General features: G+C 62.4%; 4 protein-coding genes across 4 annotated transcripts, besides 4 other annotated features; all 4 read left to right on the top strand.

The window, feature by feature from the left end:
* Window positions 1-448: 448 nt before the first annotated feature.
* Window positions 449-1210, top strand: LPMP_160290 (proteasome 26S non-ATPase subunit 9, putative; the record flags this gene model as incomplete). The annotated part of the gene is made up of 1 exon (XM_010699255.1): window positions 449-1210. One exon carries the CDS (start codon window positions 449-451, stop codon window positions 1208-1210), a length of 762 nt encoding a protein of 253 aa, XP_010697557.1.
* Window positions 1211-2429: 1219 nt separating this feature from the next.
* LPMP_160280 (hypothetical protein) lies at window positions 2430-5375 on the top strand (the record flags this gene model as incomplete). The annotated part of the gene is made up of 1 exon (XM_010699254.1): window positions 2430-5375. One exon carries the CDS (start codon window positions 2430-2432, stop codon window positions 5373-5375), a length of 2946 nt encoding a protein of 981 aa, XP_010697556.1.
* A 614-nt stretch (window positions 5376-5989) lies between these two features.
* LPMP_160270 (hypothetical protein) lies at window positions 5990-7483 on the top strand (the record flags this gene model as incomplete). The annotated part of the gene is made up of 1 exon (XM_010699253.1): window positions 5990-7483. The coding sequence occupies one exon, from the start codon at window positions 5990-5992 to the stop codon at window positions 7481-7483; it is 1494 nt and encodes a 497-aa protein (XP_010697555.1).
* A 1817-nt stretch (window positions 7484-9300) lies between these two features.
* LPMP_160260 (protein tyrosine phosphatase-like protein) lies at window positions 9301-9831 on the top strand (the record flags this gene model as incomplete). Its single annotated transcript, XM_010699252.1, has 1 exon — window positions 9301-9831. One exon carries the CDS (start codon window positions 9301-9303, stop codon window positions 9829-9831), a length of 531 nt encoding a protein of 176 aa, XP_010697554.1.
* A 472-nt stretch (window positions 9832-10303) lies between these two features.
* Window positions 10304-11058: a repeat region.
* Window positions 11059-11444: 386 nt separating this feature from the next.
* Window positions 11445-12251: a repeat region.
* Window positions 12252-12515: 264 nt separating this feature from the next.
* Window positions 12516-13464: a repeat region.
* Window positions 13465-14279: 815 nt separating this feature from the next.
* Window positions 14280-14814: a repeat region.
* Window positions 14815-15134: the final 320 nt, after the last annotated feature.

The following is a 15134-nucleotide window of genomic DNA, read 5'->3' as shown; positions in this document are numbered from 1 at the left end:
AGGACCAACGAGGAGGAATGGCGAGAACGCGTGACGCGGCTCGTCTCTGTACTTCCGTTGGTCAGCTCACGATGTGACGGTTCCCTTCTACTCCGATGTAGAGCAATGCACATTCGCGATCGTGGATGCGCGTGTATGCGTGTGTGCATGTCCTGCCCTCTTTTGCCGGATTAATCTCTCCTCTCTCGTTCTCTTTTTTCCCCTCCGTCTGTGAGGCCTCCGTCGTTGTGTTCTCTGCGCTTCTCCCCCCGCCTGAACGTCGCGTCTGTTGCCCATCTCGAGCGCGCCGCTGCCAACACGGGACAGGCGTGCGCGGCAGACAACCCACACGCATACCTGCGCTGGCGGACAGGTGCCGTTTGCCTCTCTCATTATTGACTTCTCCCCAAAGCGTGGACAAAGCGAGAACTTTACTTCTCCCCTGCAGAAGAACGGAAGGCGCACAGGAATGAGTGCGCCAAATATCGAGGACGTTGTCGAGGTGGAGGACCGCCGCACTCCGGTGGATACCTCCTCCATAGACGACATGGACAGGGAGGCCCTTCGCGACGAGCTGCGCCGTCTGGACTCCCAAAAGGCGGCACTCGAGGCGAAGCTGACGGACGCGCTTCAGTACCTCGCCTCGACCCCGGTCGGGCTGCATGGCCGCTTGCTTGACAACGAAGGGTTCCCGCGTGACGACTGCGACTTATACGCAGTTCGCACCGCCCGAAACACGGCCGACTCTACACGAAACGACTTGCGCGCGCTGGGCGAAAAAATGTACAGCCTTCTCAGTGCGCTGCATCGCCAGACACAGGAGGAGGCTCAGCTGCAGATGGTGCAGGACGCCGCCGCCCGACGGCAACGACAGGCAGCGGTGGAGAAGCGAGCGCAGCGCATAGCAGAGCTGCAGCGTGTCGCGCAGCTTAAGCCGTGTTTAGTGGTGGCGAAAGTGGACGCCAATAGCCCAGCCGAGGAGGCTGGGCTCTCCGTTGGCATGCAGGTCCTGCAATACGGCGTGATAACGCGGACAGAGCTGAATGCAGAGGGCCTGCAGGCTCTAGCGAGGGAAACAGCTGCCCACGAGGGGGAGCCGATTGTAGTGTGGGTGCGGAAGCCAAGCGAGTTGGAGGATGACCCGTTCGAGCTTGTACTGGTGCCTCAGCGATGGCAAGGGGCTGGGCTGCTTGGCTGCGCCTTGGACAAAGTCGAAGACGAAACTGCCTGAAGGTCGCTGATAAGAGAGAAGCTCCCCTTCCCCCCTCCTGGCGTTGTTGTGGTCTTTGTCCGGCGGGTGTTCTCGCCATTCAGGTGGGCAGGCATGTGTACATGGTTTGCGGATCCTTCTTTGTCTGTCTCTTTTCCTTCGTGTGCGTGTGTGTGTGTGTGTGTGTGTGTGTGTGTGCGCATCGCATGCTTATCTATTTACCTGCCACCCTTCCTCCGTCTGCACTTCTGCTTGACGGACTCCTCTCCTTCCTCATACCGCGCTTGTCTTTCCGGTAAGGCAGCATACATGAGTCACGGGCAGGCAGAGAGAAGCCTATACACTCACAGATACACACGTGCCTCGGGCAGTCGTGTCCCCATCTGAACGCCATCATGCGACTAATCGCGCGTGTACGTCAAGGTTCGCCTTTTCATACTTAGGCTGTTGTTCTCTTCCCTCAACTCTCTCGCTTTCCTTCTTGTCTTTCGTGCATGTGTGCTCTGCTGAAGCAACGCCACCAACCTCGGTGCGCACATCACCACTCTAAACACCGACAGATCTGTTTCTACTTGTGAGCGGCCGTCAGCGTGTCTTGCCGACTCCGCTGGTGCGCTGACAAGCAAGACGATCAGTGCAGACTGTCGTGTGGGTGTGCCTAAGAATGATGAGTCATGCCGGATAACGTTTGTCTTTCCCCCTCTTTCTCCCCCCACTTTGCCCGCTTGCGCTGCTGCTGCTGCTGCTGCGGCCCCCCTCCCCCTCTCCCCCTCGAGGTGTGCACAGGAGTGCGGCGCTGTTTTTCTCGTCTCTCTCCTGTCGCTCTCTGCTGCAGCAAACAAACTGAACGTGGGCGGAGCGAGGGAGGGCACCGGCACTCCTGGCTGTCTTGTCCAGGGGTGAATGCGGGCGCGACTAGCGGCTTCCCCCCTGCCCTGCTCATCGCCCCAGACCTACACCCCTTTCTGGGCTTGGCTCCCCCCTCCACCCATGCACGACCGCAGGGGGTGGCTGCTGTGTTCCCATTGACGGTGGCGAAGCGCGCCGCTGTTCACGGCATAAATGGCACTCCTGTCCCCCGCTCGCCACCCCCGCTTTATCTGTGACCGCCTCGCTGCCTGCGCTCTTGACGGGGCTACTCGCCCGTTGCGCGCATGCGCGGCTGCCCCCCAAAGAAGTAAGTCAATCGACCCTCGCCTCTCTGCTGGCCAGGATCAGCAGCGGGCGGTCTCCAGCAGCGATGCTCGTGCGGTCGCCCTGGTGGCGTGCGCCGCAGCGGGCGCGCCACACGTGGATGGTGCTGATGACGGACGAGTGCGCCACGATGGCACCGCTGGACATCGCCGCCTTTGTGCAGCGCACCTTCGATGACGGCTGCTGGGCGCCGGCTAAGGGCTCGGCGGGGCCGGCCGCCGGCATGACGACCAGCGGTGCGCAGTCCGCAGCCGTGGCGCCTGTGAGCTACTGGCCTGTCTCTTCTTCGCCGCTGGCGGCATCCGGACTACCGCCCCTGCCGATTGCCGGTGCACCGGCGGCGAGGGCGCACGCATGGGCTGCGGTGGCGCGCCTCCTGTGCGAGAGCGGCGACTGGGTTCGCGCTGCTGCCGTCGTCGACGGGCTTCCGCTGCCGGAGCAACAGGCTGCCAGACACAAGGCGGTGCGCGATGAGTGGCCGCTGCCACTGCCGGTGCGGGAGTCGTGGAGGCTGGCAGCGACCGCACGGGCCGCGGCTGCGGCGCCACTCCCCGCCCCCGGCGCTGAGTGCCCTGCGGGCGCCCTCCAGAGTGTCGCCCTACCGTCGCGCGAACCCCTCGCGTCGTGCCGCACCACCGAGCTTGTGCGGGTGGCCTACGGCTTGAGCCGGTCGCGTGCGGCAGACGCCGCGGTGGCCGCCTCGGCTGGTGCGTCGGCGGGTCCCCTGCGTGGGCCGAGGTCGGAGCAGCAGGCGATTGTGGCCGAGCTGTGCCGCCGTGGTGCCGTGCTGGAGGCGGTGCAGTGCGTTGCGAATTGGCAGCGGCGGCACCTGGCGCTCGCGGAGGCGGAGGAGGCGACGCCCGCCGTTGCGACTGACACGCGTGCTGGCGCCTTTGACGGGGTGAAGGCGGTGACGGCGGCGCTCTTCCCGTTTGCGCCGACGCGCGGTGCCGGCGATGGTGCACGTGCGCGCAGCGGCGCGCCGGCTGGCGCTGACTGGGCGTTCGGGCCTCACTCCGCCCCGCGGAGCGGGCGACCGCCGCTGTACTCGCTGGCGCATCTCCAGGTGATCCGGCAAGTGGCGGCCAGCCACCCCGTCATGCTCGCACAGTGCCTGCGCGGCAGGGGCGTCGTGGATCGGCTGCTGTGTCACGCGGGCGAGGCGGTGGCTGCGGAGGTGGCCCTGCTGCTCCTGGGGCACATCGCAGGCCTGGGCGGCGGCGTGGCGGAGCGGGGGCTGGCGGCGCCCAAGGGGGTTGCGTCTGCGGAGACGTGCTGGCGGGCACTGGCGGCGCTGCTCTTTCCTCTCCACCCGTGCATCCACGCCCAGCCAAAGACCGGCAAGGAGAAGCTTCTGTCGGCGCTGCTTGCGGCGCTCGACGCGACGGCGCACATGGGCGCTGCAGACCGCGTGCACACCGGCCGCACGTCGAGCGCTGCTGGCGGTGGGGGCACTGTATCGCTGCCGGTACAGGGCGACGCGGGTGTGCGGCGCGGCGGCCGGACGCCCGTGGTGCTCTCCGACAGGGCGCGCAGCGCCATCAAGGCCGCAGTGGAGTCCGTGTGCTCGCCGCTGCTCAGCCACGCGGCGCAGGTGCGCTTTATTCGCCTACCCACGTTTGGCCAGCTGGCGAGGGCGCTCGGCGATCTTGGCGTGGCTGTGCCGAACGCGCTGGCCCAGTGTCTCTTCCTGTGCATGGCAGACGCGGCGGTGCCACCACCCGCCTCGGGCGCCTCTAGCGATACTGTGGCCCAGTACCTCTCCTGCGACCCGCCGGGCCGCTGGCTGCACGCGCTGGCCATGCTCGACGCCGCCCATCGGGAGTCGGCGTACCGCGTCTCCGCCGCCCACGAGCGCGCGCTGCTCAGCGGCCTGCAGAGCATCTCCATCACGCGCACGTGGACGGCTGCCCTGCGCACGGTTGCCGCCTTGGAGGGGACGCACCAGGTACTGCCCGACGAGCGCACTCTGCCAACGCTCCTCCTCAACCTCAAGCAGCAGTCGTGGCAGAACGCCTTCCACGTGCTGCGGTACGTCCCTGGCGGGGAGGCTGACCGGGCCTCGCCATCGGTCCTGCGAGACTTGCAGCTGGTTGCGCTCAAGCACGCTTCGTGGGTGGTCCCGCTGCGCCTCATGGCCCACCTGCAGCGCCGCCAAGCCGACGGCTTCATGAGCTACCTCTACTGCTTGTGCGCCGCGGCCCGCGGTGGGAACGCCGAGCTCGCTTTCGAGCACTTCCAGTCGCTGAGGCGTGGGCGGGGCCGGCACTCGGCGTTGCTTTTGCTTTCTCCGTACAATGAGCTGACGGTGGGCGTTGCAGCGGTGGCGATGCTGGACGGTGGCCACGAGGAGGCACTGGTGTCCTTCAGCACGCGCGTGGTGGCCATGCGTGCGGCTGGTGACACAGCAGCACCAGCAGCCGAGGCGGCGGCGGCGGCGTCGGGCCGCCCTCTACTGACTGCTGGTGGGCGGGAGATGGCTCAGGCGGCGCACGTGTGCGCGCTGCTCGCGCTGCATCGCCACGGCGCATTGGCGTCCTTCCTGGCGGGGTGCGCGGCGGCGTCGCTGCCGGCGGTGCTGCGGCGAGTGGTGGTGCTGCAGTGCCTTCTTGGACTGGACCACCTGCGCGCGCCTGTGCGACTCGTCTTCGACGTGGTTGGCTACCGAGGCGGCACCCTGCAGGGGGATGAGGTGCGTGATCTGCCGGATGCGGGCCAGAGCCCGCTGCGGGGGTTCCTCGTTGCTGTGGCGGCGGACCAGCAGGGCGGCGGCACCTTTGAGACGCGGCAGCGCGGGGCAGCAGAGCGTCGCCAGCACCTGTACATATCCGTCGCGCACCAGAGACGCCAGAAGAAGGCGCTGGCGGCGGCGTGGGGGCTGTTCATGCGGGAGCAGGAGGCGGTCCTGCCGCCACATGTCGCTCGCCTCGTTGCGGAGTCGATGGTGGAGGAGGGGGTGGGGGCTGAGTATCTGACAGCGGCCCTGCTGTAGAAGCTGTGCCCTGGGGCACCGGAGACTCGCCAGTGCTCGTGTGCGGCGCTCCCGCCGCCACCTTCTTCTCGGGCCCCTCGTCCACGCACGAGCGCCGCCCTACGTGTGTCTTGGAGCAGGAGGTGATGGGGCTGTGTGGGTGCGCACACGCGCACCTCTTTACCACGCCGCCAAACGGGCAGAGGGCTGAACGCGTGTACAACGGTGCGGGCGTCAGGGCTGAGGCCTTCGGCGCTGGCCCCCGTGGCAGCCGTGCCAGCTCCTTCGCCTGGGGCAAGAGGGAGGGAGGAGTGCAGGAGGGCATGCGCCGGCGGTGCGCTGCTGCTGCCCACGTGTGCCTGTAGTTTGTGCGTCCGAATGCGGAGAGCGCTGCTCTTGCGTGCGCGCGTGCCTTCATCATTGTCTTCGCTCGCTCACTCCCTCCTTCCCTCCCTCCCCTCTCTCTCTTTACGCGTGTGTGTGCTGATGTTGTAGTGCCTCTTGCTATGTAGTGAAGGGACCACCATTTGTGCTTTGATCTCACCGCCATACACCCACTCACAAGTCTATTGCGGGAGTTAGTTGATTTATGGGGCTGTATAGTGCCATCAGAGAGGCGGTGACATCTTATCGTGATGACGCAGGTGAATTCCGCGATAGAGCGACTCCGAGAGGTATCGCTCGTGTCGGACCTGCCTACTGTCATCAAGCTCATTATGAAGCGAAATATCGACATTAAGAGGCCGGACGCAGATGGCCGCACCGCGCTCCACTACGCTTGTATGAATGACAACAGGGTTTTAGTGTCGTACCTCCTCTCGCGTGACGATATCGACGTCGATTGGAAGGATAAGGACGGCAAAACTGCGCTTCAGCTGACACCTGTGGAGGCCCGCTTCGAGATGCGACTTCTGTTTTCAGAGATGATGGCGATCCAGCAGGCGCGTGAGCGCCCGTCATCGCAGAGGGGCGAAGAGGCGAATGAGCAGATGCTCGACGATGACCTGCGTGAGTCTGACAAAGTGAGCCCTGCTACCATGCGTAAGATGGTAGTGTGCCTGGTGTTGCCGCTGCTGGTTTTAATATTCTACAACGGCATCCTCTTTGCGGTTCAGTTCATTGCGGGAACGCTGTGCTTCTATTACTTAGCCGTGGCTTACTTTGTGTCCGAAGTAGCCATTCGGCCGCCCTGGTATCACCACCACCCTGGCGCTTCCGCCCTGACCATGAAGGGGTGCCCAGACTACTGGCAAGGGTGGGTCTATAACCCCAAGAGGGACTTCGGCCTCGAGTACGACGATGTCGAGTTCCCGTCGACGGACCATTACACGCTCCGCGGGTGGTACGTCCCTCCACCGCCGGGGAGGGCGCGAGAGATGGGCGTTGTCCTGGTGCACGGCGGTGGCCGCGACCGTCGTTCGTGGGAGCGACACCTGCCGTTCTTGCACAACGCCGGCTACGGCTGTTTGTTGTTTGACTTTCGCGAGCACGGCCTGAGCAGCGGCAGGATGCGCGGTTTTACCTTCGGCATCAAGGAGCGCTTTGACGTCGTAGCGGCGTGCAACCTCATGCAGTCCAAGTACGGCTACAAGCGCATCTGTGCCATGGGAACCAGCGTTGGCGGTTCCTCGGTGATAATGGCGGCCGCCATAGATAAAAACATCGACGTCGTCATTGCTGAGAACGCAATCACCACGTCGGCGACCCTGCTGGATCAGCAGATGGTGACGGTCTTGAGTGGCTACTTTGCCCAGAAACGGTATAGCGTGGTACTCTTCCGACTGTTCCGCTGGTGCGCCACCTTCTGGCTCAACTGGCGCATTGGCAACAAGCCGTCGAAACATTGCCAGGCACTGCACTGCATCGCCAAGGTATCGCCGCGACCAATTCTGCTGATGCACGGCATGAACGACACTCTGGTGCCGGTGCGCCACTCGGAGATTTTGTTCGAAGCGGCGCTAGAGCCAAAGCAGCTGTACATATGTGAGGCCGCCTTCCACTGCGGCCTTTACAACACAAAGCCAGACGAGTATGAATCGACAGTGCTTGAGTTTTTGGAGAAGTACGGCGTTGCCTCATCCCCATCCCCATCCCCATCACCCCCCAAGGAGGGCAAGAAGGACCAGTAGGGGTACTGCTGCTGGCCAAGCCCGTCTCTGTTGCCCTCTCTCTCCATTGTATGCGTCTGTACACAGTGTCGCATCCTCCGATCTTTTACCACTACCAGAGACGGCCACCACCACCACGTCGGCTGCTGCTACTATACAAGACTCGCACGGGCAGTCAGGGATTGTGTTCTTCTCTCCTTTTTTTTTATGTACGGCCAAGCTGACCTCCCCTTCAAGTGCGCCTGGTCGCTTTGCCTTTGGTCAGCCATACACTCCGACACGGGCATGCACTGAAATGTCGGGGTCAAAAGCCCGCGACGTGACATGAAGTGCCTGTAGGTGGAGGGAAGGGGGTGCTGTTTCTGCACTTTCCGGCTATATCTCCCGCTGCTGTAAGCAGAGAAGATTTTCTCCCGTTCTTCACCCCACTCTTTGTTTTTTTTTTTTTTTTCGGTCGTTGTACCTGCGGGCTCACACCTGTCGAGGCATACTTCGGCAACTGTATGCGGCAACGTCAGGATTGACTGCTGGGGTTACCTGATTGCTTGCTTTGCTCTCCCTCACTCTCTTGTTTTTCCCTTTCTCCTCCTCTTCTTATCTGCTTCTTGTTTTGCGCGTGGCGTTGTCGTTATCGCTGAGAGAGTAGTGTAGTGACGCCCTCTCTCTCTGTGTGTCGGCCTGTGGATGCAATACCGAAAGAGAGGCCAGTGGCGTGTGCAGTCGCTCCTCTGCGACTGCACACGCCACCGACCTTCACCCACCACCTGCCTTCCTGTTCACACAGATGTCCTCTCATCCCTTTTGTTTTCTTCCTGTGTGGGTGCCTCCTGCACCTTTTGACAGTTCTCTCTTCCTCACCTGTGGACTGCCGTCTGCCCTCCCGCACTCTCCACCCTCCACCTCGTTCTCGTTCTTCTCACTCATCCTCACTCCTCTCCATCGGTTAACGGAGTCCTGTTAGGGTACTGGGAGGTTTCCCGGTGCGTCTGCGTATAGTCAACCAGCTGGCCATTATCAGCGAGACCCTGCAATCCCAATCGTAGGCCCAGGGACTCATGCGTCACCAATTTGTATTGGAAAGCGGAGGGGAGAGGGGGGCTGAGAGGAAGGGGGGTTGGGGTGCAGGAGCGGTGGAGGGGCACCAGCCGCCCCACACCGAACGTGCATCGATTCCTTTACTCTTTTGCGATGCACGTCTGCCAGCTCTGGTGTTGCACTTCGATGCAGAAAGCCATGGTGGTATCCCCCACGTCTCTGGTTCGCTGTGCCCAGCCGTACAGTGATCATCTCTTGCGGGCGCCACCGCAGGACTGTCCCCTCGATGCCGGTCAGTCTTCAGTTTCTTTCTTCCTTTCATATTCTCTCACTTTAAATGTGCTCAACCGCAACTCAGCGCCGGCACATCGAACATGCATGACTTCCCCCGCTCTGTGTTTCCCGTGAGCCTCGACGCTGCTTAATCTTTCCCCCCTTCTCTGTTCCTGTGGTTCTCCCTCATGGATGGCGTCTGCTTGCATGGGCATGTAAACGCAACTTCACAGTGCCCCTTTCACCTTTGTCGTACCACCAACCCCTTCCTCTCCAGCAAGTCGCCAAGACACTGGCGCAAACGACGACAGCGGCAACACGGAACGCGTCCCTCTTTCTCTTTCCACAGCGACCACCCACACCCGGTAAGCGGCCCTCGTGTCTGTTGTGCGAACCCACGTGCCTGTGCATGCGCTCGTGCGGTTGCTCATGCGCCTTTCCACAGCGGACGCTCTTTCCTGTCAGCAGCAGGGCTGCGCACACTTTCACAGAAGGCCTCGCTCCCGTTGTTCTCTCTTTGCTTCAACAGAATGGACATTAAGGGCACCATTGTGGATTGCAAGCGCAGCGGCACAGAGGAGGTCATTTTCCGCTTCCTAATCCTTGACGCCCCGAGCCCAAGCAGCTTGCCCACCTACGTGAAGCTCCTGCAGCGACAAAATGTGCACCATCTCGTGCGCGCCTGCGGCCCCACCTACAACGCCGAGCTAGTGGAAAAGAATGACATCCAGGTGCATGGGTGGACCTTCGACGATGGCGCGCCGCCAACGCGGGCTGTGATGGACCGGTGGCTGGACTTGCTATCTCAGGAGGTCGGCAAGACGCCACCGGAGACTATCGCGGTCCACTGCGTGGCGGGTCTAGGGCGGGCACCGATTTTAGTAGCGTTGGCACTGGTGGAGTATGGTAACATGGCTCCGCTGGATGCCGTTGGCTATGTTCGCGAGCGGCGGAAGGGTGCCATCAACCAGGTGCAGCTGAATTGGCTTATGCGGTACAAGCCGCGCCATCACCAAGCGAGTGATCGTTCGCTTGTCTGCACCAACTGCGCTGTGATGTGAAGGGTGCTAGAGAGACGAGACCGCCTGCGCCTCTGCCATTTGTAGGTATTCGCGGCGCCGTTAAATTTTTACCTTTGTAAACGGATGATGGGAAAAAGAGAGGGAGGGAATAGTGCAGCGGCTGCCTGTGCGGAGTCTGCAAAAGGCGGCACGAGCGGCAATCGCAGCGGAGCGACGGTGAGAGATGAGACGCATCGCGCGGACGGTCCCCTTGCGCCCTTTGCTCTTACTTCCCTGCGGCTTTTTTTTCGTTAGTGTCTTTCCTTTGCGCTCACGTCTTTGGTCTCTTCTGCAGCACACACGTTTCGTGTATGTGTTGTGCGCGTGGCTCTGTGGATCGCTTTGTGCCCGCTCACTTTGCTTGCCTTCACCGTTCATGCCGACGCTTCTTCCAACTCACGTCTTTCTCCGTGCAGGTATCTGTGAGCGCGTCTGTGTTTCGATTTTTTTGCGTGTTTACCCCAAGACGGCGTTCCGGATGATATGAGCCACCTCGTCCTGGTGCCAGAGTGCAGGACCCACTCCATGGGGAGGCCAAGAACCTGCCGCCTGGTCCCCGAGTACGGCTATGCGGATTCTTGGTGTTGGCGGACAGGCCTGCGCTGGCGCTGCGCGGAAGAGACGTGCGGCCCTGACGATGTCATTTATGCTTAACTCAGTGCGAGTCGTGCGGATGATTCGAGGAATACTGACGCATCCACACTCATAACCTTTATTTTCTGGTTCTGCTCGTGCTGCGCAGCGGTGGTGTGGAGCGCATTGCTGCACTCGGCCTGCGCTGGATGCGCTGGTATTGCAGTGGGAGTGAACGGCGCTCAACGGTGTTGGTTGGCCTTGACTGCTTGACGGATCGCCGATGCAGGTCTTTCGATTCAAGAGACGCACTTAACCCCCCTCCCCCTTCCACACACACACACACCGATTTGCAAGGGCTTTGGTCTCACAGGTTCTCTGCACTCTGGTGTAGCAAGAGAGGAGGGAAGCACAGCGGTGGCGTCTCTGTGGCTCATTACAACAGGCCGCGTAGAGGTGTGGGGCTCTGCTGTTCTCGAGGACGGGGCTGGGGCTGTGACGGCCTGGCTTTTCACCGGTGGCCCTACTGGACGGGCACACTTCACGTTCGGCAGCGTGCCTGCAGGTAACTTGGTGACACGGTACGTTCTCAACAAGGTACCAAGCGGCGTCGCACGCAGTCTTCATATTGCTGGAATGGACGCCGGCTCACGCAGTTGGATACGGGGGACACGAAGGGACCACCTGACCGGGCTGGGGCCATTCGTCGCGATGGGCTCCATGACAAGCCCTTGCCATCTCTGCAAGCGATAATAGCCACCTCGACATGACACAGCGCAGACGGGCCCACGGAGACGTCACCTCACGTCCCCTTCATGCTCGGCTGCTTCATCTGCAATGGGAGCACCGTCACCACGGCGCCGCGTGACCAAGCTCACTGTCCACTTTGAGGCGAGATATGACCCGGCGCCCCCAGTGATGACTGGCGCCCAGCTGCGCTGCGGCCTGATTGTCAAGTCGACCCGCAGAGCCCGCGCCGACCACCGCGACAACCCGAAAGCGCATCAAAGGGGAGGCGGATCGTCCATGCAGTGACACCCGCCACAGCGCATACACAGCTGCCAGGTATCCCTCATGAATTGGGTGAGATTCCTGGCCAATAGCAACGGTCGCCAGGAAAGCTGTTTCGTGTGGTAGAGCCGCTTATAGGCCGCCCTGGACGCCAACGCTGACGCGATTGGGGGCGGCTCTCGAGAAGGTACCCTGTGCGTCGCCCGAGCACCGCCCTCTCTCGGATGCGCTCATCAGCGAGCTCGAAAGAGCGAGCCCCGAAGGATGGGTACGGTCCTGCAACGCCCTCACCCCGGCAACCCTCAATCCGTGGCACGCATTCAGGTCACCCATGCCCCCCCTCCTCCGCACACTGCGCGCACAGGCAATGCGACACGGCGACCGCTGCCTCTCAGTGCGAAAGGGGCAGGCCGACGTGTTGGTGAAGATGCCCCAGCGGAAGTCAAGGCGGTACTCGGCAGCCCCCCGCCCGCGCCCCACCGAGACCTACCCCCATGCCCCCCAAACCGCCCACGCGGGGTGGGCTCGAGGTGGCACCCCGCGCAGTTCACTGCGGCTCCGCCCTGAACGTCGCCGAGATTCACTGTGAGAGCGTCAAGGCTCTCCTGATGCACTGCAGGAAAGTGCTGCTGAGCAGCAACAACCACAGTGTCGCCGACAGCCGCGTCCCCTCTACGTGAAGAGAGAGGCTCGCTGCGCCCCTCCTGAAAGCCGCAGAAGCCCGACGGTGATTCCGCATCCTAGCGCTGTGCGGTGCCGGCCAGCAATCTGTGCCGGCTACTCGAGCGAATGGCCTCGCGACGACTGCGCGACCATCTGGGAGGCAGGCTGCCGCCAACAGCACTCCGGCTTCCACCCCCGCCGCTGCACCGTGGACCCGTGGGCTTTCTCCTGCACAAAGCGGTGCAGCCCCAGTACGGTGCCCAGGTGAGAGCGGCGCTTGTGGACTGCGGCCGCGCGTTTTGCCGGGTAAACCACGCCGCTGTGAAGGTTCAATGTAGGTCCGTACCCCGTGCTTGCTTCCCCAAGGCGAAACGGAGGAGGGCAACGTTTGCACGCGGAGTCTCACAGGGATCTGCCCGAGGCCCTCTTCTCTTTGGTGCCGCAGGCTCACTGAGCGTGGAGCCGGGCAAGACACCCGGGCTGCGCCACGCCCTCTTTGCTGATGGCGCCACACTCCTCACGCCCTCCGCAGAGCACAATGTCAGAGAAGCCACGCCTGTCAAGGGACTTCGGACTCAGGAGAGCGCAGAATGCCCCTGCTGCCACGAACTTACCGCAATGTCCCGCCTGTCGCGGCACATGCAGGCAAGTCATCTAGGCAGGCCCCCTCCATGTGGCAGCGGTGGAAGTGGCAGGGCGGAGGCAGCGAGTCCTCCTCCCCCGGCAACAGCGCCGCTCTGGAGCTGGCCCCCAGGAGGCGAACATGCGAGTGCTGGGGGCACGTGCTGTGACCCACGACTGACGTGGCGTGCTGTAATCCAAAGGAATCGTCGAAGCGGCCAGAAGAGCCCGGGTGGTGGACGGACGGGGCGCGAGGAGATCCATGGCGGTCAGCTCCATAGTGCACGTGTGCGAAGTATGCGGCGTCTCCGACATCCGACCGGGTGGGCTGACGAGGCACAGATGCCGGGTGCCGGACGAGAGCACCTCGGATTGGACCATCGAGTTCTCCAGGTGCCGGTGTAAAGGAGGCGTGGCGCGGGGTCTCCGTGGACCCTGGCTTGGGGCTGGCCGGCTGTCTCGTGGGCTCATGCGGGACGCACCTGGGCTCCCGCCGTCCGCCCGCACGACAGTCACCACCGCCGCTGCCCTCGCGCAAAAATGTCGGCGCGACCCGCGTGGATCAGGGCATGCTGTCCACCCGAGTTTCTGTGTCGCCGATCGCGCGGCGGGTACCGGAGGAAGGAAGGAGGGGCCATGCGGAGCCCGTGAGCCGCATGGCCCAATTTGACGGCAGGACGGTTCGTCCTAGACGACCGGGATGTCGCCGTCGTGAGGGAGAGGCTGTGGGCGTATGCGTATACTTCTGGATCTCACTCGTGGTAGGCTGAACACGCTGGAGAATGAACTGCTCAGAGGACACGTGAGCAGCGAGGCGGTTGCTGTAGCTTGGATCTTGATGAGGTGGGCCTGTGTATCGCTTTTTGCCAGTCTGTGTGTCCTGCGTCGATCTGCGTGCTTCGCAATAGCGACCCTCTTTCACTAGCGGTTGGCTCGCCTCGCTTCTCCCCGTTCTTACGCATTGCCGCTGCTCTTGTTTGGGCTTCTCTTCCGGACAGGTGTGGTACCACCTGCAAGTCTTAAGCCGTGCGGTGTGAGCGCTACCATCGCTGCTGTTTTTGAATTTTCTACTGTCGTCGTTGATTTGCCTTGACGGCTGTGCCCACTTTGCGACCGTTCCATCGCGTCATGCGCGGATGTCTTTGTGCTTTAGCGCTGCTGCAGGCTACGCTGTGTGTTCGACATGAGTAGATCCGTTACTACGGTCCTCCGAGCTGGCGCATGCGTGCCTGGTTGGCTCGCCGGTGTCGCTTCGTTACCAACATGGGCCACCGCATTCGATTTTCCTTGCCGTTTTCTTCTCCCTTTTGCCTTTCCTCTTGCTCGTCTGTTGGTCCCACCCCAGCTTCCCCTGAAGTATTTCCCACGGAGCTCTGTTGCTCATGTTTATCCGTGCGTGGCTACATCGTTGGATAAAGCGCGTGAAGTAGGCACAGTGACGCACACTTCTGTCTCACTCCTCCCCTGTCCCCCGCGTTTGTCTATCGATTTTGGTTGTTTCGCTTCCTTTACTGCCGGCTCTCTCGCTCAAGCTGCTTTTACTTCCTTTCGCTCGCTCCTTCTTCCTCTCCCTCGTCATGGGGGGACACCCCAGTGCGTTGCATCGCAGGGCCCAGTATCCCCACGCTGTGCCGGGAGGCCAAGCAGCCCCCCGTCTCCCTGCCAATGGTGAGCCTCTTCTGGTGGTGACAGGGCCCAGCACGTAGGACGTGTGGGATGTCGGAGCGATGCATTGCTCCTGGCTGCGACGGCCCGGTCGTGGATGGCGCTGCGTCGGCGCGCCCCGCGGCAGTGAGCGCGCTTGCCCCACCCATGTGATGGGCAGAGTGGCCAGCGTGACTCGAGCGCATCCCATCCGGCGGTGACTGCCTGCTGCTGTGGGGAGCGTGAGGCCCCTTGCGGGTGCTGCGCGAGGTGGCGACCGGCACGGTGGGCGCGTGGGTTGGTAGAGTATGAGGCGGGGGCCGTGCTGAGGTGGCTGAGTCTGCGCACTGCTGTGCCGCGTGTCTGCGGGTGCTTTGCAGCACGCGATGGGTCCCGTGGCAGGGCCGAGGGGTGTGCGGAGTGGCGTTGGGCCTGTGCATGCTGTGTGACAGAGGGTGGGGGTGCTGGGAAGAAGTTCTTCTTTTGCCTTCGTGGTGCGGTCGCTGGAGGGGTCCACGAGTGTTGCGTAGTTTTCCTCTCGTAGTTCTTGAGGGAATGTATTGTTATGCGTTGGCGTGAGTGGACACGTGCGGAGTATGCCCGAATATCGCCTGTACGGACACGTATGCGAGCAGCCGCAGGGGGAGAAGCAGAGGTCTCTATGAAAATGGCAAGTTCTCCCGGTGAGGGGGGGGCGGTGGATACTCTTCAGCCTGATGCTGTTTCATTGATACCCAGGAGATTCTGTGAACTTACGGGCACTCTCACTACGTGGAGAAGCGGGAGGTAGT

This window comes from Leishmania panamensis (genome assembly GCF_000755165.1).
Source record: "Leishmania panamensis strain MHOM/PA/94/PSC-1 chromosome 16 sequence".
In the NCBI taxonomy this organism is placed as follows: domain Eukaryota; phylum Euglenozoa; class Kinetoplastea; order Trypanosomatida; family Trypanosomatidae; genus Leishmania; species Leishmania panamensis.
This window is presented reverse-complemented; position numbering and strand designations above follow the sequence as displayed.